This window comes from Erithacus rubecula (genome assembly GCF_903797595.1).
Source record: "Erithacus rubecula genome assembly, chromosome: 19".
Taxonomy (NCBI): domain Eukaryota; kingdom Metazoa; phylum Chordata; class Aves; order Passeriformes; family Muscicapidae; genus Erithacus; species Erithacus rubecula.
The window spans coordinates 9,932,594-9,954,005 of record NC_136671.1 but is presented as its reverse complement, the minus strand read 5'-3'; the positions used below and the strand labels follow the sequence as shown (position 1 = coordinate 9,954,005).

At 45.6% G+C, this 21,412-nt stretch overlaps 1 protein-coding gene across 5 annotated transcripts in view; it reads right to left on the bottom strand.

The window, feature by feature from the left end:
* Nucleotides 1–21,412, bottom strand: part of HECTD4 (HECT domain E3 ubiquitin protein ligase 4) — a 66,558-nt gene that overhangs the window by 9,780 nt on the left and 35,366 nt on the right. For 3 of the 5 annotated variants that reach the window (XM_079322496.1, XM_079322498.1, XM_079322500.1), the window contains 35 exons: nt 21,227–21,411; nt 20,680–20,833; nt 20,162–20,442; nt 19,547–19,736; nt 18,630–18,711; nt 17,864–18,066; nt 17,557–17,692; nt 16,791–16,973; nt 16,399–16,569; nt 15,789–15,958; nt 15,394–15,509; nt 14,503–14,606; nt 14,118–14,279; nt 13,856–14,004; nt 13,554–13,633; nt 13,272–13,435; nt 12,676–12,913; nt 12,114–12,250; nt 11,817–11,943; nt 11,069–11,206; nt 10,820–10,956; nt 10,507–10,667; nt 10,171–10,352; nt 9,604–9,809; nt 9,166–9,296; nt 8,801–9,006; nt 7,815–7,994; nt 6,673–7,548; nt 5,648–6,081; nt 4,003–4,210; nt 3,163–3,386; nt 2,929–3,080; nt 2,465–2,571; nt 1,581–1,704; nt 692–882 (listed from right to left, as the gene is read on the bottom strand). In XM_079322496.1, the coding sequence (XP_079178622.1) occupies nt 692–882; nt 1,581–1,704; nt 2,465–2,571; nt 2,929–3,080; nt 3,163–3,386; nt 4,003–4,210; nt 5,648–6,081; nt 6,673–7,548; nt 7,815–7,994; nt 8,801–9,006; nt 9,166–9,296; nt 9,604–9,809; nt 10,171–10,352; nt 10,507–10,667; nt 10,820–10,956; nt 11,069–11,206; nt 11,817–11,943; nt 12,114–12,250; nt 12,676–12,913; nt 13,272–13,435; nt 13,554–13,633; nt 13,856–14,004; nt 14,118–14,279; nt 14,503–14,606; nt 15,394–15,509; nt 15,789–15,958; nt 16,399–16,569; nt 16,791–16,973; nt 17,557–17,692; nt 17,864–18,066; nt 18,630–18,711; nt 19,547–19,736; nt 20,162–20,442; nt 20,680–20,833; nt 21,227–21,411 (6,689 nt within the window). The remainder of the gene's footprint in view (nt 1–691; nt 883–1,580; nt 1,705–2,464; nt 2,572–2,928; nt 3,081–3,162; nt 3,387–4,002; nt 4,211–5,647; nt 6,082–6,672; nt 7,549–7,814; nt 7,995–8,800; nt 9,007–9,165; nt 9,297–9,603; nt 9,810–10,170; nt 10,353–10,506; nt 10,668–10,819; nt 10,957–11,068; nt 11,207–11,816; nt 11,944–12,113; nt 12,251–12,675; nt 12,914–13,271; nt 13,436–13,553; nt 13,634–13,855; nt 14,005–14,117; nt 14,280–14,502; nt 14,607–15,393; nt 15,510–15,788; nt 15,959–16,398; nt 16,570–16,790; nt 16,974–17,556; nt 17,693–17,863; nt 18,067–18,629; nt 18,712–19,546; nt 19,737–20,161; nt 20,443–20,679; nt 20,834–21,226; nt 21,412) is intronic. The other 2 variants (XM_079322497.1, XM_079322499.1) reach the window with 1 other exon arrangement.

Genomic DNA, 21,412 nt, shown 5'->3' with positions numbered 1-21,412 from the left:
GCAAGCTGAACCCACCAGGTATTTCCTGTTCCAGCCTGAGCTGGAAATTCTGCTTGGAGAGCAGAGAGCAGCTGCAGTGCATCCCTGACTTTGTCCAAGCACACCCAAGCAGAGAGAAGAGCCAGACTCAGCTCTCCCCTCACCCCACACTGCAGCAGGAGGTGCTGCAGCCAGCTTCCTCCTGCTCTATCCTACCTGGAGCCTTTCCCAGGGAATTCCATCTATCACACCTTGGTCAAGTCCACCTCAGTCAATGGCACCTTCTCACTCCCCTCAAGGGCTCAAATCCCCACTTTCCCCCTGCTATACCTCCCTCTAACCCAGCACCAAGGATCCCTGCTTGGCTGGGTGCTGAAATTCCCCTTTTCTGAGCTAACCTGGCACTTCCCACCAGGAAGAGGGGAATCCAAACTCCTCCCCCTGACTAAAGGAAAATTCTGGGCACAACCCCTGTGTCTTGGGTTGCAAGTCATAGCATGGCTGTGCTGTCTCCTCCACGAGTTCTGAGCTGAGCTATCTCAATCATCTTTTTTAACCAAATTTTCCACTTGCAACTGAAGAATTTCCCAATATAAACCCAGAAGCCCAATTTAAACCCTCACCCCACCGAGCCTCCAACCTCCAAACGAACACCAGCAACACTCCTAACTCTTCCCCTGAAAAAACCCTCGATGCCAACCACCACACATACTCAGGAGACAGGAAATCCTGGGATCTGCAGCATCAGCTGGGTCCAGGTACACCTCGTGGGGGTGGAGGCGGGCGGGGGTGATGGCCAGGTGGCGGCACAGGCGGTTGATGTACTGCACCAGGGCCACGTCCATCTCCAGGCTCCACTTGCGCGACGCCTTCTGCGCGTGCCTGGCGTCGATGCAGGCACACCTGGCAGGGCACAGGGCACAGCTGCTCACCCCCAGGGAGCTGGGCAGCACAGACCCACCTGGAGCACAGCTCTCCACCTGGTGCCCTGCTCTCCACTCCCCTTTCCTTAAGCAGAGCTGTTCCATGACCAGAACACCAGCTGACTCATCACCCACTTCTCCTCACTGATATTAAATAATTAGGCACAAAGGCACTGCTTATTAAGCTCTCTTAGTGCACTATCTCCTCTGGAGATGATAAAGGGCACTTAGCCTGTGGCATGACACAGGCAGATAAGGGGAATTAATTTAAGGCATTTTCTTCCTTTACAGTATTAAGAAGAAATTTTACAGCTCCTTTTTCTACAGCATTTCTGACCCAGTAGCAACCTTGCCAGTTAAACAATGACCCAGTGCACTGGCTGGGGAAGGAAACCCAAGACAAACAAGGAGCTACAGGTCCCTTCAGGGTCATTTATTACACAGTTTGGATGCTCTAAAGGACACTGTGGCATCTGATTTTGGCACAAAAGAAATCAGGACCTGCATTTGGACAGCTGACTTCAAAATGTATTTTGAGGAAATAACTATTTCCCTACAGGCCTTGCAGCCATAGATGGAAGTGTTAGAGCTTCTGGGATTAGGAACACTTGTGACAAGTGTTTAGGAGTGAGCACAGTGAATCAGTAGCAGCCCCCCAAGGGGATGTGCAGGCTGTACCTCTCAAAGTGCAGGTCATAGCCACAGGACAGGATGGCTCTCCACACGCTCCGGATGTCCTGCTTGGAGCGATCCACCACGAAGCGCTGAAATCCATCCAGGGTCAGGTACTTCTCCTCAGGAACTGCCACCAAACATGCACCACAAAAGAGTTCATGAAGTTCTCACCCCACACAGCAGCAGACAGCTTCCTCCTGCTCTCCCATCCCACCTGGAGCCTTTCCCAGGGAGTTCCATCTATCACAGCTTGCTCAAGTCCACCTCAGTCAATGGCACCTTCTCACTCCCCTCAAGGGCTCAAATCCTCACTGCCCCTCTGCTATACCTCCCTCTACCCCAGCAACAAGAATCCCTGCTTGGCTGGGTGCTGAAATTCTCCCTTTTTGAGATAACTTCCTAGCAGGAATAGGAGTCTAAACTCTTCCATCTGACTAAAGAACATTCTGAGCACAGCCCCTGTCATGGCATGGCTGTGCTGTCTTCTCTACAAGTTGAGATACCTCAATCATCTTTTTTTATCCAATTTTCCACTTGTAACTGAAGAATTTCCTGATATAAATTGAGAAGCACAATTTAAACACACCTGGTTCAAATCCTTAATTGCCCAAAACCTCACTACACCAAAGTCTTGGAACTACACCCCTCAGGAAGTTTTCTGCCTGGTTTATTGACATGCCTTACACACTTCTGCAAAACTTGCTCTCACACTGACAGACCCAGATTCACAGAGACACAAATAAAAGGATTTTAAATAATTATTTAAAAAATAATTAGTCTAACTTGTTAGAATTAAAGACAACCCAAACCTATCATGAAGTCATATAAACATGCCAAAAATATTCTTCTATGATGCAAAACTATAAAAAATTCTCTGCAGCTCCCACCTTCCTGTTTCTTTGTGGGAGACTTCTCAGGGTCCTTCTCCTCAGGTTTGCTCTTCTCAGGAGATTTGGGCTTTACAGTGGGTTTTTTCTCACTTAAGGCTGTTCGGCTGAGGGACAAAGTGGATGTTAAGATCCAAAATTTTTTTTCAACTGCTCACAGAATCCCAAAATTGTTTGGGAGGATCCTACAGCCCATCTTTGGAGTAAGTGCACTGAGGCAGAACACTGATGAACACAATCCAAATATTTTATAAATAGATCCCAACAACTCCACCAAAATCTCTGGAAAAAGAAACATTTTTATAATTTCCAGAAATCTGAGACATTCCGACATTAACGCCACGGCCACGTTTTCAATCCAATACAAGAAAGCACAGGGGGATGGGGGATAAAAACCTGGATTTCTGCAGTGAAACCCAATATTCCACATGTATCCAATATTCCACAAGGCTGAGCACACCCACCTGACACTGTTGAGCATGGATTTCTCCTTGGTGGGGGGTTTGGTGACCGGGCGCTTGGTGCTCACCACCTTCACCGGGTGCTGCTCCTTGCCTGCCTTGTTGTACTTGCTCTTGTCAAATTTGGGCTTGGGAACTCCATATTTCCTTAAAATCTTCCAAGACAAGAAGTGAATCATCACCCAGTGTTTTCAAGTGACACCCAAAAGAGGCTGAGAATAGTTGGCAAAGCACTACCTGGGTCAGCTGGTCCTCCAGCACCTTCTTGGGAGGGCGGACGTTGGTGAAGAAGATGTGCAGGAGGTTCCCAGGGGTTTGGGAATTGATCTGCTCCTTGCTGAGGTAAATATCAGCCACCTTGATGGGCTTGGCTGGGGTCAGGCTCAGCATTTGTTCTGAATGGACACAGCTTTTAAAGATCTCTGTGAGAACTTCCCGAGCTCCTGGGACCAGTTTTTCACCTAATTTAAAAAAAAAACAAAAAAACAAGCCAAGAATTTGGTACAAAATACTAGCTAGAATTTGAAATGTGGAAATAGATTTGCATTCAGATAAAACATTCTATCATATGGCACTTGTTTTGAGATGGAAAATCAATTTTGCAGGAAAAAAACCATCATTTTTTCAGTGAAAAACCTGCTGCTTCTTCACCCCATTAAAGACAGAGAATTGGCCACATTCTGTAATTATTACTCAAGGGAGTAGTGGGAATGAAAAAAGCACCTTATTTATCATGCCAAGATAAAAATTATGCTGTGTAGACAGACACCAACCCCTATCAACAGAACTAGCAGTCAAAAGTTATTTCAGTGGCTATTTTCTCAAAAAAAAATCTCAAAATAATTAATTTGGGTTGATGAGGAGTGCTTTGTTTATTTATTTATGGTTTATTTGATTAGCTGAGTAGACAACTGAGCAATGCTCAGATTGCAAATGGCCCCTGGAGAGATAAAACTTACTTTGGAATTTCTTCCTGGCTCCTTGTCACCCCTGATTTACACTGAAGCAAGGAGAATCTGAGCCCTGGCCCCCAAAATGCTGAATATAAGAGAGATCTGTCAATATCAAACCACTTACCTTTTATTGACTTATCATTGAAATAATCTTCTAGTGCTGGACTGCCCTGGGTGTCAAACAAACTCTGATTTACAGTGGAAACAGTTAAAATCTCTTCAGTTGACATCTCCATGAGCTCATCCTCCCCATCCAGGCTGGACAAGCCAATGAGGTCACTGCTGTTGAAGAGGCTGGCTCGGATTTTCTCTATTTTAGCTCTTGACCTTATCTGTACAAATAATGAAATTAGTTCATAGCAATTCTGAGAAAATAAATTCACTTCTATTCATAGGAATTTGGGGTTTAAGCTTTTCTCCCTTCCCCATACAGATAATCATTGCTGCTTCTCAGCTGATCAATAATTTGATTCCAAAATTCACGTTCAGCTTAGAAAAGATCCTTTCTGAGAACACTGAAATGTTCATGCTGGGAGTGAACCAGGCCCAGCTCTGATCTAGCTCTCTCATTTCAGAGGCTGGAAACAGCCCCTGGGAAGAGCAGGGAAGGAGCTGAGGGTGTCAGCCAGGTAAGGTGGCATTATTTGTAACTCTGCTGTCCCTGCCTCAATTCTCCTCTCTGAAAAACCTCAATCAGCACAGGCCTTGAAGCCTCAGCTACAGACTGGGAAGAGGAACAGAAATTTCCTTTGATTCCCTGAATAACCACAACCAGAGCAGCTCCAGACTTGGAATAGTTTCCATGTGAACACTCTGGCAGCTTTTTCTCCTCACTTAATGCTTTTATTTCAATGATGTCTTCACATCAATTAACAGCTCAAGAATAGCAACTTGCAGAGTTTCCATCTGAACAAGCTGATTTTCTTCTAAAAGAGGAACTGATACAATCCCAGACTATACAAAAACATCTCTCTGCATTCTCAGTCTATCAGGAATGGCTCTGCTTTTGGAAGCTCCTGATAAATCTGCAGCAGGGAATTTGTGGAAGCAGCAGAGAAGAAGGTTCTTGCACAGAGCTGAACACCTGGAGTGACCCAGCACTGATGGCAACCACCCACAATGCTTTTAAAAATTAATTTGGAACCAGACAGCAATAAAATTTATGATCTCTCGTAAAATAACTTTATAGAGGAATCCATAGGTGGCCCTGAATTGGTGAAAATGTACTGATCAAACAATTGCCTTGTGGGTCAAACCAAAAGGCCCCAATCTCTAAGTTCATCTCAGTGGTGGCCAGAGCAAATCTTAGAGAAAGGCACATGAAAAAGGGAATTAATTGATCTTTCCCCTGACATGTCCTCCCAGACTCTGCACAACAGTTTAAAGATTTCCTCAGTTGGCAGCTGCACTGGCTGCTGTTCTCCACAGCTACCAATCCTCCAGGAATTTCATCCCTTAGGAATTCATTTATGGCTTTGGCTTCAGCAGCACTTGGTGAAAATAGGAGCACACAAGAGTTCTTTTTTCTGTTCTTCACTTGCTGCTGGATCACCCCACTCCTGGGTCTCCTCTGGCCTTTGAGAGACAGGGATTGTTCCCAAGACTGTGAATGTGGAGAAGGGAATTCTGTGCTTCCCAGCCATCCTGTCCAAGCTGAGAACTCCCAGTCTCCCCTGATCTCAGACATACATTTACCTTGCACCCAAGGAAAGCCAGTTCCTAGAGTGAGATCCCACTCTCCCAGACAACTCCCAAACACTCCCCATTACCTCCACCACAGCAAAGCCCTTGATGGGCCGTGCCAGCAGGGGCTGATTGTCCAGAGATGTCACTGTGTACATGGAGCCCACGTCCGACACCGAGGCCGTCTCCACGTTGTCCAGCGGCTCCCCCAGGCTGCCCAAGCTGCCCAGACTGCCCGTGCTGCAGTGGGACAGATCCAAACTCTCCTGGCTGGACACCACATGGGGCTGCTCCAGCAAGCCAGGTGGGATGGGCAGCTCCAGCCCAGCCTGGAACTGATCCACAGAGATGTCGCTGACGGTGCGGGAGATGCCCTGGGAGCTGCAGAGCGAGGCCTGGCTGGTGGAGGCCGAGGCACTGACGCTCATGGCGGGGGTGACGCTGCTGGAGCTGCTGATGTCCAAACTGTCGGCGCTGCTGGAAACCGTCGGCTTCTCCAGCTCCGTCCTGCACTCGCCTGCTGGGAAGGATGAAGCAGGAAAACTTTCTAAATGTGAGTGCCTAGCAAAAGACTTGGAGAATATGGAAAACATAAGTGAGATGGAAATGGTGGCAGTTTTTGACTGTGTGGCTGACAGCAACAATGTGGATACTTGAGGGCCTCCTTCCTTTGTTTAGAGAATGCCAAATGCTACCAAGAGCCAGCAGACATCCTCTCCAGGCATGACAGAAAGGGTCTGAGATAAGGTTTAGAGATAAGAAAGCAGTAAAACATGGTAATGTAGTGATTCCTATAGGTTGTACGCAAATATTAGAGAATTTGTATCTTGCATTAGATTGGTTAGTGGAAATTAGAATATTCAACATAGAAGAAGATTTATTGTGTTGTAAATGGGAAAATCTCTCTCTTACACCATGCTCTTACTTCATTCTCTTACCTCACAGAGCTCCTGCCCTCCCTGCCCCTCTTTCTGCCCTGCTCTGAGCTGTGGCTGGCAGCTCCCAGCAGAGCCCTTTGTACCCATGCAATAAACTGCAAACTTCAAGACCAGAATATAGAGAGCCTGAGTTTGTCCTGACCACCGTCCCCCACCAAGATTCCCACACTCACCTCCCTCTGCTTTGTCCTTGGTTTTTTTGGGCTCCTCTTCCTGCAAAGGGATGTAGATTTCATCCTTGAACACGCCCCCGTGGGCGTTGCAGGCTTTCCTGATGGCGTTCCTGACCGTGCTCTCCTCCAGGTGGGTGGGGATGCCGGAGATGACCAGCAGGCGGCTGTGGGCCGTGGGCCCCACCAGGGCCTGGCAGGCATCAGCCACAGCATCGTTGGTCACACCCAGCCCCTGGGGATCCTTCTTGGTCAGGTGCCTGAGGATTATCAGCAGGGTCAGAGCTCTGTGGAACCACAGCATGTCCTCAGGCTTGCTGCCCCCGATGCTGAGGAGCGCCGGGTCCGACTCGGCTGTCCTGGATGAAGCCCTTTTCCCAGAGGATGAGGTTTTCTCCCGCTTCATTTTGACTTTTTTCCTCTTGGACAGCAAGCTTGGGCTCTGTGGTGTCTGCCCTGGTGAAGACGAAGATGAGGAGGAGGAGTCACTAAGATTTGGGGCACTGGTGGATGAGATCACATTGGCTGTCACACTCATGTTGATGGGCAAAGTGACTTCTGCCACAGCCAGGCACACTTCCATCAGAGCATGGAAATACGTGGAGAATCTTCCCTGGTCGGCCACTCCAACCCCAGAGCCACCACAGGCATTCCCAGACACCCAGTTCTGGGTTTCCTCATCGTAGAGCTTGTGCAGCTCTGACTGCAGGGCCATGAGCATGGCCAGGCAGGGGTTGAGCTGCAGGGCAATGGATGAGGACAATCCTGCTGGATTCTTCTTCTGCTCCAGATTGTGGATTTTGCGAAGCAGCTCGGCCAAGAGGTGAAAGATCAATTCCTTCACACACGCTGCCATGTCAGTTGTCCAGAGGAAGTTGCCTGTGTGAGGAAGGCAAGGCAGGGCAGTCAGCACTGTTGCACTCTTAGCAGAAAACAACATTAAAATAAATCACCAGAAAAGCTCATTTCAATGTCATGGCAGCAGTGAGAAAAACAAGACCAAGAGAAAATGTCTGGAGTTTGAAGAAAATTTCATGACAGTGGAAGAGCTCAGAAAATTTCAACTGTAGTTTTTGTTTCCTAAACTCTCCACCTGAGCCAGCACATTATTAGTGCTCATCACTAAGGAAATACTCCATTCTCACCTAAAAATTCCACTACTTGCAAGAGAACCGAGGCAGGAATAGTATCCAGTTCATCTTCAGATTTTCCATCCCCATCTTCTAATTTCCAGGTTAAGAGCTGTTCTGTGAATGCCATTGCCAGGGGGAATTCCAGGGGGAGGGAATGCAAGACCAATACAGCTCCAGGAGGAGGAGACACCCCTAAGCAAAAAGGTCCAAGAAATTCCTTATTAGGATTCTGAGCATTGATAAAGCAGTAACATTTAGGATTTTTTCAAGGCTAAACTTACATTAAGTGAGAATTTCTCTGTAGTATCTTGTAATAAACAAATAGGAATATCTGCCTATATTGATAAATTAATATAATCTGCAATTATAAATGTTCAGAGAGCATTTTACTCACATAAAGAAAAAGAATAATTTTGAACCTGAACATATCTAAATATATACACAGAATTTCCCCCAAAATCATTTATTTTTGTCTGATGGATACAAGAACTGGATCTCCAAGGGGAAGTTTTAAGAACATGCTGCACACAGTCACCTTCACTGCTCTAAATCCCACTGTCTCTCCCTCTGGGCAAGAGTAAAAAGAAAATTAATGATTCCTCTTGCTGGAGAAGCTGGGGTGACCTAAGTATTGCTACACTGCAGATATATTACTCTGTGGATAAGAGACTCCTACAAACACCTGAAAAGGCAGCAAAAAAAAAAAAAAAATTATTCTCCATCTGAAACAGTTCTTCAAACACTAACAGCACCAACACTGCAGAAATTTGTATTTTGAATACAAACACTGCTGAGTGAACTCCTGGAATATAAAAATCAGAATCAGATGGTTGCCAAGGCTTTTTTTGGTTAAGAATGAAACCCTTGTACAAAAATCCTGTGCTAACCACCGCTAGGACTGCTGAGCACATAGAAGGTGCTGCAGAGGCTGCAATGAAACCATTGTCAGCTCTGAGGGTGCAGTGCAGGCTCCTCCCAGGTGCAGTGGCTGTGCTCACCCAGTTTGATGTGCACCCTGTCAGTGGGGGTGATGACAGCTGGGTACTGGTTGGTGGTGGGGGGCGGCGTGAGGCCGGTGTTGGTGGGGGAGGCGTCGCGGGGGTAGCACACGGCCTCGATCAGGTTCAGCTGCCCGTTCCTCTTCACCTTGTGCCCCAGCCCATAGACCAGCACCCGAGCCCAGGGGGCTTTGTACAGGGATGAGCTGGGGAAACAGCAGCACAGCTTGGTTAGGCTCAAAACAGTGGGAAACATCCCAGCCACCACTCAGAATAAACCTCAAAGAGAAGACTCCAACAAAATAAATAACTCTATCCCCAGGTTGTCAGGCTCAGAGCCAGCTTTGCCCCTCTTCATGACTCACTCTTTTCTAAAGCCAGACTGACTTTCCTTGCAGGACACAATCACAAAGGCAGCCCCAGGAAAATTCACATCCATGTTGACTTTGGATTCAGAAATTGGGAATTCTTCAGCAGGAAATTGTTCTGGTGCTGCCTGTAATAGGAAGATTCATCATGAAAGATCCCAAACAGCAGCAAAGCCCCTCCCTTCTTCTTTATTTATAGAGTGCTCTATAGCCAATGCATTTAATTAATTGCAAATTATGACACAGTGGGAGCCACTTCATTTTAATTCAATCCAGAGCATTGCAACTGCCTCTGTTTTCAGTGTGCTCATTACAATCAGGATAATAGAATCCATCCAGAGAAACAATTCCCTGTGACAATGACAATCACCCAGAGAACAAGGGCTCCTGAGAAGGGAACACAACACTCTCATGAAACATGAGTGAGTATTTTACCTGCAGAAAGGAGCAGATCTGTTTGGTGAGGTCCAACAGACTCTCCTCTCCTTGATGCAGGGTCCGAGTGATGGCCACAGTGAGCCACTCCCTGATGGCCTGGGAATTGCCCTGGTAGAAGAGGTCTGTGGCAGCACAGGTCTGGGAATGGATGCAGTGCTGCAGGGACTGGGCCAGGAGAATGGAGCTTGAGCTGATGGTTCCATCTGGAATAACAAGGAAAACAGCACAAATTTGTAGATTAGCCTGAATGTTTACATAGCCTGGGAAATAAAAGCTGTGAAACACCTGGAAGATTCCCAACCTCTGTTTTCAAGTGGAAAACTCCTTGTCTAGAAGTCAGCAGGAGACATGACCCACCCACCCTTGTGGCTGGGATGGCCTCTCCATACCAGCTGTGCCCCCCACCAGCCTCAGCCCAGCCCCTGGCAAGGGTGATCTCCCCAGCTCATTCTTAAACACACTTATTATTAACCAGCTAATAAAGAAAGAGCAAATTCATTAATTCTTTTTGTCTCCAGAAAAATACTGCACCAAAGAAGAGGTGTGACAAAACCAAGTGTTTACCAGGAAGAGGTGGTGCAAGAAGCTGGTTGGAGAGCAGCTGCAGGTGCTCCAGGGTGATATCCCTGATGGCAGGAATGTGGAACAGCCGGGTGAACATGTGGGGAGATTTGGGAGCAAAAATATTGAGCAGAGCCATGCGACAGTAGAGCTTGGCCAGGGCAGCTTCACTCCTCAGCAGCTCCCTGGGGAACACAAACATCCATTCTATTAATTCCTTAGCATTAAATCCAACCATGACAGTAAGATCAGAACAAGTTGTAGCAGGTAACTGTACTACTCCCCAGGTAATTCAAATTCAGGTAATAAAGTGCTTTGTAACCACATCTCTTTTTTCACCTGTGAATTTGGATGTTGGTGTTATCCAGGGTGACCAATCCATTGGTTGCAGTCCTCCTGTATCCTGCAGGTGGCCTTTCCAACATGTCAATGGGATACCAGTACCTCACCAGGACCCCCTCACTCCTCAGATAGGTCTCTACTTGCACCAGCTCATTCACCTGCAACACCAACCCCAGCATGGTCAGCAACACAATCATTACAACCACAATTTTCCTTTTCCAACAGAACCCCAATCCAGCATCCTGAGCTGTTTTTGCTCCCAGCTGTGTGATGCTGATCATTAAAGTCCTCCCAGTGTGTCTTTACTCACTGAGTCCACATCCAGAACAACCCCATGAAGGCCAAATGTCTTCAGCATGCCCCGAATGGCAAATTTGGGGAGAGCTGTTCCCACAGCGCTGCTGGTGACGTTGTTGCTGTCAGGAGAGCGAGTCACCACGGTGAGACCTGGCAGAAAGGGACACCACTTTGAAGGTGTTTTCCTGCAGTACATCTGCAGTACATCCCAAAAACCTCCAAACTCTTCTTCACCCCTCAGGATCTGTTGTGCTGCCCTTACCTTTCCGTACTTTATCAATTGTGAATTTGTTTGCTTCATCTTTGATATCCTCGATGGTGGGGAGGTAGAGATCCCTTGGGATGCCCCCATTTTCCTCATACAGGAATTCCACAGTTTGCCTTGCTATATCAACCATTCCTGAAAGACAGGAGGGAGTGCAAGTTATTTCCCTCAACCACTAGAAATAAGTTCTTACTCTCATTAAGATCCCAAGCAGGTGAGTTTTCCAATTACTTAAATACTATCAGTCAGGATGAAAGATGGAAATTGGGAGTTTTCTGGAGAAAGCTTTTCCTGAGTTTCTCATGAGACCTCAGAATTCCTACCTCACTTAATGTGACATTCCCACAAATCCTGTCAGACCTGAATTCTACAAAACCCCCAAATCTCCCCTTATTATTATTATTTAAACCTAGAAAGTTTTGCCTTGATAGTCACAGACAGAAAGTGCATGGATATAGGTTTTTTTCCCAACTATTATTCCAGGATGCTTCTGTATCCACATTACAATTAATTCTGTCACTATTTCTGAAACCATTTTACCTATTTAAATAGTCCAACATAGTAAAGGTGTTAAAGAAAAAGCATGAGCACAAACCACATTCTAAGCACTGGAAGGATACAGCAAGTGAATTTTTTTTAAAGTTTTCCAGCTCTGAATACAGTAAAATATGAAAGAAACAGGTGCTCTCTCAGACTTCCTGCACATCACAGAAAAAACCATGCATGGAAATAAATGCAACCATACCTAACTGTAAAGCTCCTTTAATCTGATCCAGCCCAGACTTCCTCTCAGCCTCATTACGGAATCTTCTTCTAATTGTAGGGAAAACTTTGGTTTCCCAGGCTTTAACCAAAAGGGCATAGTGATCCTCCTACAAAGAAAGAAATGTTTTAGAACACCAAGGAGTGATAAGTTACCAGCAGTTATATTTCTGTGAGGGAAGCAGGAAAAACTCTTGTGTGGCAAAATTTCAAAATCTAAATGATAAGATGTGGTTTTAGGCTCTAAATCAGAGGAGGCAGAGTTTGCCACATTCCTCACCCTGGGAATATCATCATCATCATCGTCATCACTTTCATCATCTGCAATAGGAGGGGGGTGAGGATCAGGGCCTGAGGTGATGAAGTTCTCATAGCTCAGCTCCATTTTATAGTGGCAGGATGTGTCACTGTCATACTCTGCAAGACACAGACAGAAATAATGAGATGATAATGCATGCAAAGACATCCCATGAAATTGGAGATATACAGCATTCCATGCTCTCCAGTCAGGGGGTGGGAATGCAATTCCTTTTGACACAGCAGAACCAATTGGCTGATCCAATCCACCGTGACATCCTATTGTATCTCAAGCCCTAAAGAGACAATTTCTCATTCAAGCTGCGTTAATTACTAATAATTTGTGTATTGACATAGAGGAAGACTAAAGACAGTTTTAATTGCCTTGTCCAAAATCAGATAAACACGGCTTTGACTTGTGGTACTGCCCCACCTAAACAGGCACTACCTAAGGACTAAGGACAGCAGCCAGGCTGGATTTAAATCCCATTCCTTGCTTGGCATTTCTGCTGGCAGAGCTTTCAAAGGAGTGAATGTCACTTTACGTTGCTGGGCCGTGGCGACGGCGGCGATCCTGCAGGGGGGCCCGTGGGTGCCAGGGTCTGAGGCAATGCTGGTGCCAGCATCATTGTCACTGTCAGAGGCCATGGCAAAGGGCAAAGCCTCAAAGTTGGCACTGATCTCCTCAGCCAGGTCGAGGCACAGGTCGGCGGCGTTGCGGTGAGCCTGGCCCTCGGCGTAGGCGAACGGCCGCGAGCCGAAGTTCGCCCGCACCTTGGTGTTCTGGAAAAGGATCAGGGAAACTCTCAGATCCTGCTCTGAGCCCTCACTCTGCCCCAGGCAGGAGCTGGTCATGCCTCCCCACCACCAGGATCCCCAGCTGGCACTCAGGGAAAGCTTCAAGCTGCTGAAGACACTGGTCAGGGATGAGAGAGGAGCTCCTGGCACGGCACAGGGCATCCTGCCAGGCCAGCTGCACACTGCTAGGCTAGTGGGCAGGGAGGGCTAATGAACACTCAATCTACCCAACAAAGGTAAAAATGATCAATTTGCTTTTCTACAGAGCAGGTTCAATATTTTATATGATGTTTTTAATATTTCTGAAAGTATTTTAAGTGACAGATTTCTGTTATAAACTTGCCTTTTTCTGAATGTGGACAACTGGCCACATTCCACCAGACACATCCTCTAGGTAGGGCACAAGCCTCTGCCCACAATATGTAAAATAAACTCTGCCCTTTGCTGGCTGCCCTGGTGGAGGGGGAGTTCCTTCTGTTCTTTCCCATCCAATTCCTGCTACATCACCTGGAGAAAAACACAAACATAAGAAGGATTTGATCAGTTTTCCAATCCAGCACTTCCCTGAGGAAGTGGAGGATTTTCTGATGGAACAGATAAGGATTTTAGTCATGTTCTCACATACCAGGGGACAGAGTCACATCCAGTCTGACACTCTTCCACTGCAGCAGGCTGGAGCCATTGTAATGCACTGCTCGCCCATTGCTGAGGGGGAACAAGGACACAATGAGACAGAGCAGGATCAGCACCCACCAAAGCTGTGACACTCAAAAGGCAACTCAACTCAACTCTTCTCATTTTGCAAAGATATTCCAGTCCATCATTTCTAGCATTTCAATTTAAAAGTATGTATTGCCCACTACAGCCTCCTCCCCAGTCTGCTGACAAATGTACTGAATGTGGTTTTGATGTGCATCTCCAACCTACTTGTGAAAGAGGCAGGTGCCCACTGGGTTTGTCCAAGCCCCATCTCGTTTTTCAGCCTCTGTGGCAAACCCAAAGGAAACTATTGGCCCAGTGTCATCATCTGTATCTCCATAGGAAACCACTTCAATTTCCCAGTAGAATGATGGTGCCTAGAAATAGAAGTAATACCTCATTTTAAAAAGTTATTTACAAAACAGAGTTTAAAGAGGCAATTTTCTTGCTTTTCCTCTGTTGGGTATTCAATGACAAACTGAGGTCTCACCTGTACTGGCACTGGGGAGGTGGCATAGATAAAGGTGCCCCGAGGAAGTCCCCCACCTGCACTGGGATCAGCCAGGAAGGTCACAGCAGTGAGGTGTGAGGAGAACATGCAGGCTCTCACTGGGGGGAACACCCTAGATGGGCTCCACGTGATTTCTTTGGGCTGCAAACACAACAGAACAATTTATTCTACCAATCACAACTCTAGTCACCCACTAAAACACAACCACACAGTTTATGAGGGGCGCATTTAACACAACTCCAACAAATCACATCCCGATACAGAAATCCACATTAAATGAGAGATTTCAAGAAGAATGGCCCACTTTGGGCAGCAGCAGAGGGCTGTCCCAGGGCAGAGGGCTCAGCACTGTCCCTGTGCTCACCTGTCTCCTGTCTGCCTGCAGGGGAGGAGGAGGGGGCCGAGCACAGTCCCGGTACAACATCCGTAACCTCTCACACTGCATCTCCACAACCACGAGCCTCTCCCCTGCAACAACAACCCAACCAGGCATCAGCTGCCTCCTGCACCCCACAGTGCAATCTTAACACACAAATAAACATGATATTGGCACTTTGAGGAGGTTTGATCAGCCTCACTTACATATTACCTTTAATTTCATTGTTTAGGTAACATATTCAAGTATTTTCTCATGTTTTATTTATATTAGGTTTGCAAAAACATTGCTATGTTAATTAAGCTATAAAGTTCATTCCAGTGAGCAAGTTTTAGTGAGCAAAAGCAGGAAAGCAAAAAAAAAAATTGTGTCTGTCACAGAAATCAGTCCTTGCTCTTTTACACCTAAATCACTACCCTTCACTTCAGTCATTTTTTTCTCTGGTATGTTCCTAAAAACTTGCCCCTGAACTAAGATTTCTGCTTGGCCCAGTGCTTTCCTTAAACAAGGAGAGCTCAAGGATCAGGAATATAACAAAGCATTGCAAGAACCAGCAAAAAGGTAATAAAAAGAAATCATATAAATGATAATTCCATGGAATACAGATAGGATAATGCTGGAAGCAATGAAGTGGAGAGTGCAGAAGAGAATCAGGACTTGCTGCTTTGATACACAGAATAATCCTGTTCTGACCTAAATTAATGCCTAATGTTTAATGATTTAGGCTGATTATTAGCTGCTCTTCCATCAGCAGCTCTGCAGCTGTGACAAGACACTCTGTCCTGTGCCAGTTCCTAAACTCTGAGAAGCTGGAGGAAAAAACAAGCAAATGATTTTTGTCTCTGACCTGAATATGCCAAGAAGGTGTTGGCTACATACCAGGGCTACACTCCTGGGCCACCAAATTCAGAACTTCTACAGCAGCTGGGCACTGTTGAATGAATTCTTCACAGAATGAGCTGTCTTCCAACAGCTGAGCCATCACCAGGCATGCTCTGAACAGAAAAATAATACATTTAAAGTGTTACAAAATGTGAATTCAAAGCTGGCTTTACAGCAGTGAGTTCAAGGGTGGTTTAAGTGTGGTTTTAACCCTGATTTTAGCTTTTCTCTGCTTCATAAATGCATTTACTGAAGCATTTGCCCAGTGTGTTACAGGGACACATGAACAGGCACTAAAAGGGAGCAGAGAGGAATTTCTGCACACCCCCAGAAGGAAGGGCACAGAACTCATGCAATTCCCTGGGATGTTTGTGCACAAAGCCAGGACTCACCTGGTTCTTATTTCAGCAAGGAGCCGGACCACTGCCATTACTGGGGTTGAGCCATCTCCTGTTGCAGGAAGTGAGGTGTGAATAGAGAGACTTCCCTCCTGAGGGAGCAACATGGACTGGACTGCCTGTACTACCTTCTCAGTAATGGACAGTTTATGAAGAGGCAATGCCTGATGGTGGGGGGGCACGGTAAAAAGTTAAATTCAAGTAGTTAGTTTCTAAGCAATGAGGGTGTTTTATTACCTGGAGTTAATTCTTAGATTTTACTATCACAAAATCAGCATCAAACATCAATAAAAGAAAAAAAACAAAAAACAAAAAACAAAAAACAAACCCCCAAACCAAGCCAGAAATTAACCACAAAAACCCCCAACCCAGTATGCAATGGAATATCTTTAAGCACAAAATATGAATATTTATGTTACTTGAATGAGAACTTAAACATATTGTTAATATATGCTTAAAAATACAAGGCAAACATTACAAATCATTTATAAGCAAAGATGAAACACTTTTTTTTTTTTTAATGTGCTGTAGATTAATAGTCAGTAGGCTGTGACAGAAATAAAGCAAGATTATACTGAAAATTGGATATTTAAAACTGCCATACCTCAGATCTTGGAACACAGAGCCTAGATAATGGAATAGTTAAAGTGTCTGATGCCTGGGAGGTCTTTCTAGTGTCTATAGTGGTGGGTGGGAATTTGACCGTGGCTATACCTTCTTGCTCATTAATAGATGCCACAACTCCAATGCTTCCTGCTATTCCTTTGCCTAAAACCTAAACCAAAGAAGAGCTGCATGAGACTGAAGGTGTTACAAGCAGGAATCAGTGTTTGACATCACACACCAACTGCACACACAAGCACAGGGGGGAGCTTTAGGCTCCACAAGCTGCTGTTCCACAAGCACATCCTGCTCCCAAGGATCCCAGTGCAGGGAAAACCTGAGGAGAGCAGCAATTCTCATCCAAGATATCAAATATGAACAGTGCTGAATTACCTGAACTTCAGAACCTATTTTAATTGTCTCCTTAAAGCCACCCAGAGCACACAGGGCAGCCACTGCCTGCCGAGCAATCCTTTGAAGTTTAGCCAGTTTCCTTCCACTGCTACTCCCATTCTCCAAAATGCTCTCTGCATATTTCCCAAGCTGTGGAATGTACATCAGAGCCCGAGACAGAACCTGAAGACAGAAGCAAAAATACCAGGGAATGACTTCAAAGCACAATTCCAACAAAAACCAATGCCCCAAGCCTCCAGCCCACACAGTCTCAGAAGAATTGTTTTTGTTCTTGAAGAGAATTATATAACTCAGAATATTCCAAGTTCTCTGAAGTGTGAGCACCATGACCATTCCTTGGTAACTTTTAGGATAAAATATAAACTTGGCAAAAGTCTTTGCTGAGGATTTCACCTAAGGAATAAATTAGGTGCTGCAGCATTCAGAGGAACATAAAACCAACTTGTTTTGTTCCAACCAACACTTGGTACCCTCAGAGACCACAGCCAAGGTAGAATAACCTGCCACAGGCAAGGGAACTCCCCAACAAACAGCATTGTTAATGCCTGAAAAGAATGACAGCCCATTATCTAATGATGGCTAAATTCTGAGGTTTTTTGAGCTAGCTGAGAAAGGGCTGGGTCTGTGCAGTTCCACACCTTGCTGTGTAAATCAGAACGAGCAGCTCAGGCCTTGCTAATCACTAAATTCTCTAACTACTCAAGCCCCAGTGAGGAATGTGCCAGTCATGGTTGTGTTTGCTCACTTTTTCAGCAGTTGTTGTCCAGATCTGGGCTGCATTGGACTCAGGGGCCATGAGCAGGCTGTGCAGCAGGGCAATCACCTCTGCTGCCATGCTGTTTGCCACGTGCCCGCTGATGAACGGCCTCACCGGATCCGTCCTGCCAGGAGACAAAGGCAATTTCACCATTCAGCTCCAAACCAGGGAACAAAAAAGAAGCTTCAGCTGACAACAAGATATACACCAACAAAAGAAAAAGGAACAGCCAGATTATCTTTGGGAGCAGTAGGTGTATTGGTAGGGAGAGAAGCAGAGTAAGGGATTTATTTACCTGGCGAGCTCTGAATTCCTCTCCCTGCAAATGGAAGTTTGTGCAGTCTTCTTTTTGTCCCCAGTGGACAAGCCACTGGTGCTCTCTGGATTGACAGTCTCTATGGGTGGCCCCACACTCACTATCAGCCCAGATTGTGCCCACTTGGTTGCCTTTCTAAGAGCTGCAGCAGCTTCTTCTGTAATGACTTCACAGCAGCCACTCTGCAAAGGAAATTGCCACAGTAGGCAAATGTCAGATCTGTTTGGTCACTGTGCTCATGTAAAAGTGCTGAGAACACAGCAAAACCCCCTCCTGGGTGTGTGTTAGTCATAGACAAGTTCTGTCTCTTGCTTTTCATCATCTACAAAGAGATCAGGGATCAAGTCACTGCTTTTAACATTCCATTCTTAAATTAACAGTTCAGTTTCTCTGATCAAAAAGCCACCAATGAATATTTCTGATGCAAACACTCAAGAACATATCTGAAAACATACATTATATTTCAATTAAAGTGTGTGGCTTAAAATTTGCATTATCAATGTGCATTAAACACTTGAGGAAAGAATATTAAAAGGGCTTAAACCTGACCTACAATGGCTGCAGGAAGCATCAGCTGAAATTCTTTTCCATCATTTACTCCTGTATTTGATCTGTGTTTACAGAGGTAAACGATGAATAAAACAACATTGAACAAAGGGATCTTAACATCAGGAAAACCCAAGAATTCTGACTGGCCATCAATTTTTAGGATGTTGAAGAATTCTTGAGTTATTTCTCCTCTTACTTTTGTCATGTCTCGATCCATCTTCACCACCTTCTCCATGTTGGCTCCAGTTCCCAGTCGGAATGGGCGACCTTCTGAGCTACTGTTGGAGGGGAAAGAAAACACAGGAGCTTTGTTCTGGCTGCTGGACAACACAGCTGAGCTACACAGTCCAATTTCATATATTATGAGTGGTTTGAAAGGATTTGAAGCCAGCCTTGTAGCTGAATGCTCCACAGCAAGAGAAGTATTAGGCAGTTAAGGACATACCCCGTTTACAGAGGGATTTAATCCTATTGAATGCAGCTATTTGCAAAGCAATTTAACCCTTCCCCCCCTCAGGAAGAAGCCTCATGAAATGGTTTTTTATTGATCACAAATGCTCAGGGCTCTGAGTTCACCCTTCACTTGTGCCTTTTAGTGTCATTTTTAGAGTGTGAGTTCAAAAATCAACTCACAGAGTGGGGGAAGATGAAATGAGTAACACAAAATGCAGGAGGTGACAGCATTGGCATTCAGTGATCCCAACACTCAGGTGGGTGCTGAGAATACTAAAAAATGTTTAATAGCTAATTATTGTCCAGCTTATGCATTATTAAAGCAGTGCTTTTAAAGCCATTATGCCTTGACAGTTCTATTTATTAGTCCTACCCAGCCTGACACACCATAAATAAGATAAATGATATTCCATCAGAAACACTGAGCCTAAGTAGCTAATTTTTCATGAGATTGTTTTCAGACAGATGAAGATGTTCCCATGCTCCTCTGCATTATCTTATGGTTTTGCCAGTAAACACAATACATTGGGCAGACACTTTGCTTTTCCATTTAGTCATATGTAGGATGCATTTTTCTGCAGCTGCAGCACTGGAAAAAAGGAGAAGATAAAGGGAATTGACAAAATTAGTTCTAATTCCAATCCAGTGAGCTGAGATTACCTTAGTAAAGGCTGAAGAACTTCATGGGAGGACTGATCTTCTCTCTTATGGATAAAAATAGAGAGTTTACCATCCACTGCCTCACTTTCTTCTCCAGGATCTTTATCACCTTTTATGGAATTTTTAGGGCTGGCTTTTGCCAAGGTAGTATCTGGCTCAGAGGCAGTTGGAGAAAGGACTGTCTGGCAGCCTTGAAGTGGAAAGGAAAAAAGAAAACAAAGAAACACAACCATGAATGTTCTTACCCTTGGAACTAATGCTCTCACATCTGGGATGTGTCTGAAACATCACTGGGACCCCTTGCTTTGGTGTGAGGCCAGGGAAATAAAGAGGCAGATGGAAAGCCACAGGAATATCCTGCTCTCAGTGATAGACACCTCCCAATACCTGAGCTTTCTGTCAGTACAAAAGCTCCTGGCACAAGGTGCCTGGAGAATCTGCAGCTGTCCCTGGACCCCTGAAGTGCCCAAGGCCAGGCTGGATGGGGCTTGGAGGAACCTGGAATAGCTGAAGGTGTGGAAGGGGGTGGGACTGGGTGGGATTTAAGCTCTTTTTCATCCCAGGATCCCATAACACACAAGTCCCTTGAGCACAACACCAAAGAGCTGCTGGTACCTGGCACGACATAATCTGCCAGCTTTGCCAGCAGCAGGGAGGCAATCTTGGAGGCTGGGTCACTGGGATCATCCTGCTCACTGTTCAGAGAGGGCACTGAGTAACTCCAGGGAGGCAATTCCACATTTCCACAGTCCTCAACACTCATGAGAGGCAGGGCAGCACGACACAGCTGCAGGATTATAAGCACCAGCTTTGGAGAAGGACGCTGATCCAAGAGAAGGGACAGAAGCTTGGACACACAGGCTGGCTGGCTCAGGATGGCTTTACCTATGTGACTCCTGAAAAGGAAAAGAATCTTGAAATTAAAAACAAAAATCATTTATTATTTACAAGATGTATTAAAAGCAATTTCGGTGCCTGGCAAAACATCTGTAGCAATGTTTCCATAATTTGACAGCACTGATTAAACACTAAGATTAAGAGTCAGTTTTAGAATGGTTTAAAAAAATCCACTAAAGATCCCACATGGGTTTTAATACACAGGATGAAAATACTCCAGAGCAAAAGTCTGGTACCTTGAGAGGTCATTCAGAAGGCTGAGGACATCCTGCAGTGCATCATTCCCTGCAGCCTGGTTGCCACAGCACTCAGTGGCCCTGGCCAGGTGGTTGGTGAGGAGGCTGGAGACCTGCCTGGCCAGCCCAGAGTGAACAGCATCTGTGGAACCCCCTTTGGAAGGGATGGAAGAACACACAGCTGTAATCAACAAAAAATCAATGTACACACCCCAAAAACAACCCCTGATGCATCTACCATTAGCCAACAATTACATGTCTGTAAGTTTAAGTGTGTTATGTATGAATTCTACCACAAGAGAAATGTCAAATGATCACTCAGAACCTCTGGGTTCTCTGATGTTTAGACAGACTCAAGTGGCAAAACTTGAAATTATTTCCATGGGGAAGAAAAAAAACAGAATTTAAAAACAACAAGAAAACCCACTGAATTTTGTATTCACTTCTTAAGAATCCACAGAGTCCCAAGTCCTGGTGAATGCCCCATCTACACCACTCCTCACACAATTCTAACACAGAGAGCAGAAGCTATTTCCAGAGTTCCTACCTTCTTCCTTTTCCCACTCCACACAGCGGTTGGCCAGCACCTGGAAGGCTGCCCAAGCCATGGTGGCCACCTTCTGTTTCTTGGTCTGTTTTTCATTGGAGCTGGACTCTGTCTGGCTGCTCAGGCTGCAGAGCCGGTCCATGAGCTGCACCAGCCCACTACGCACCAGGCACTTCTCCTCACTCC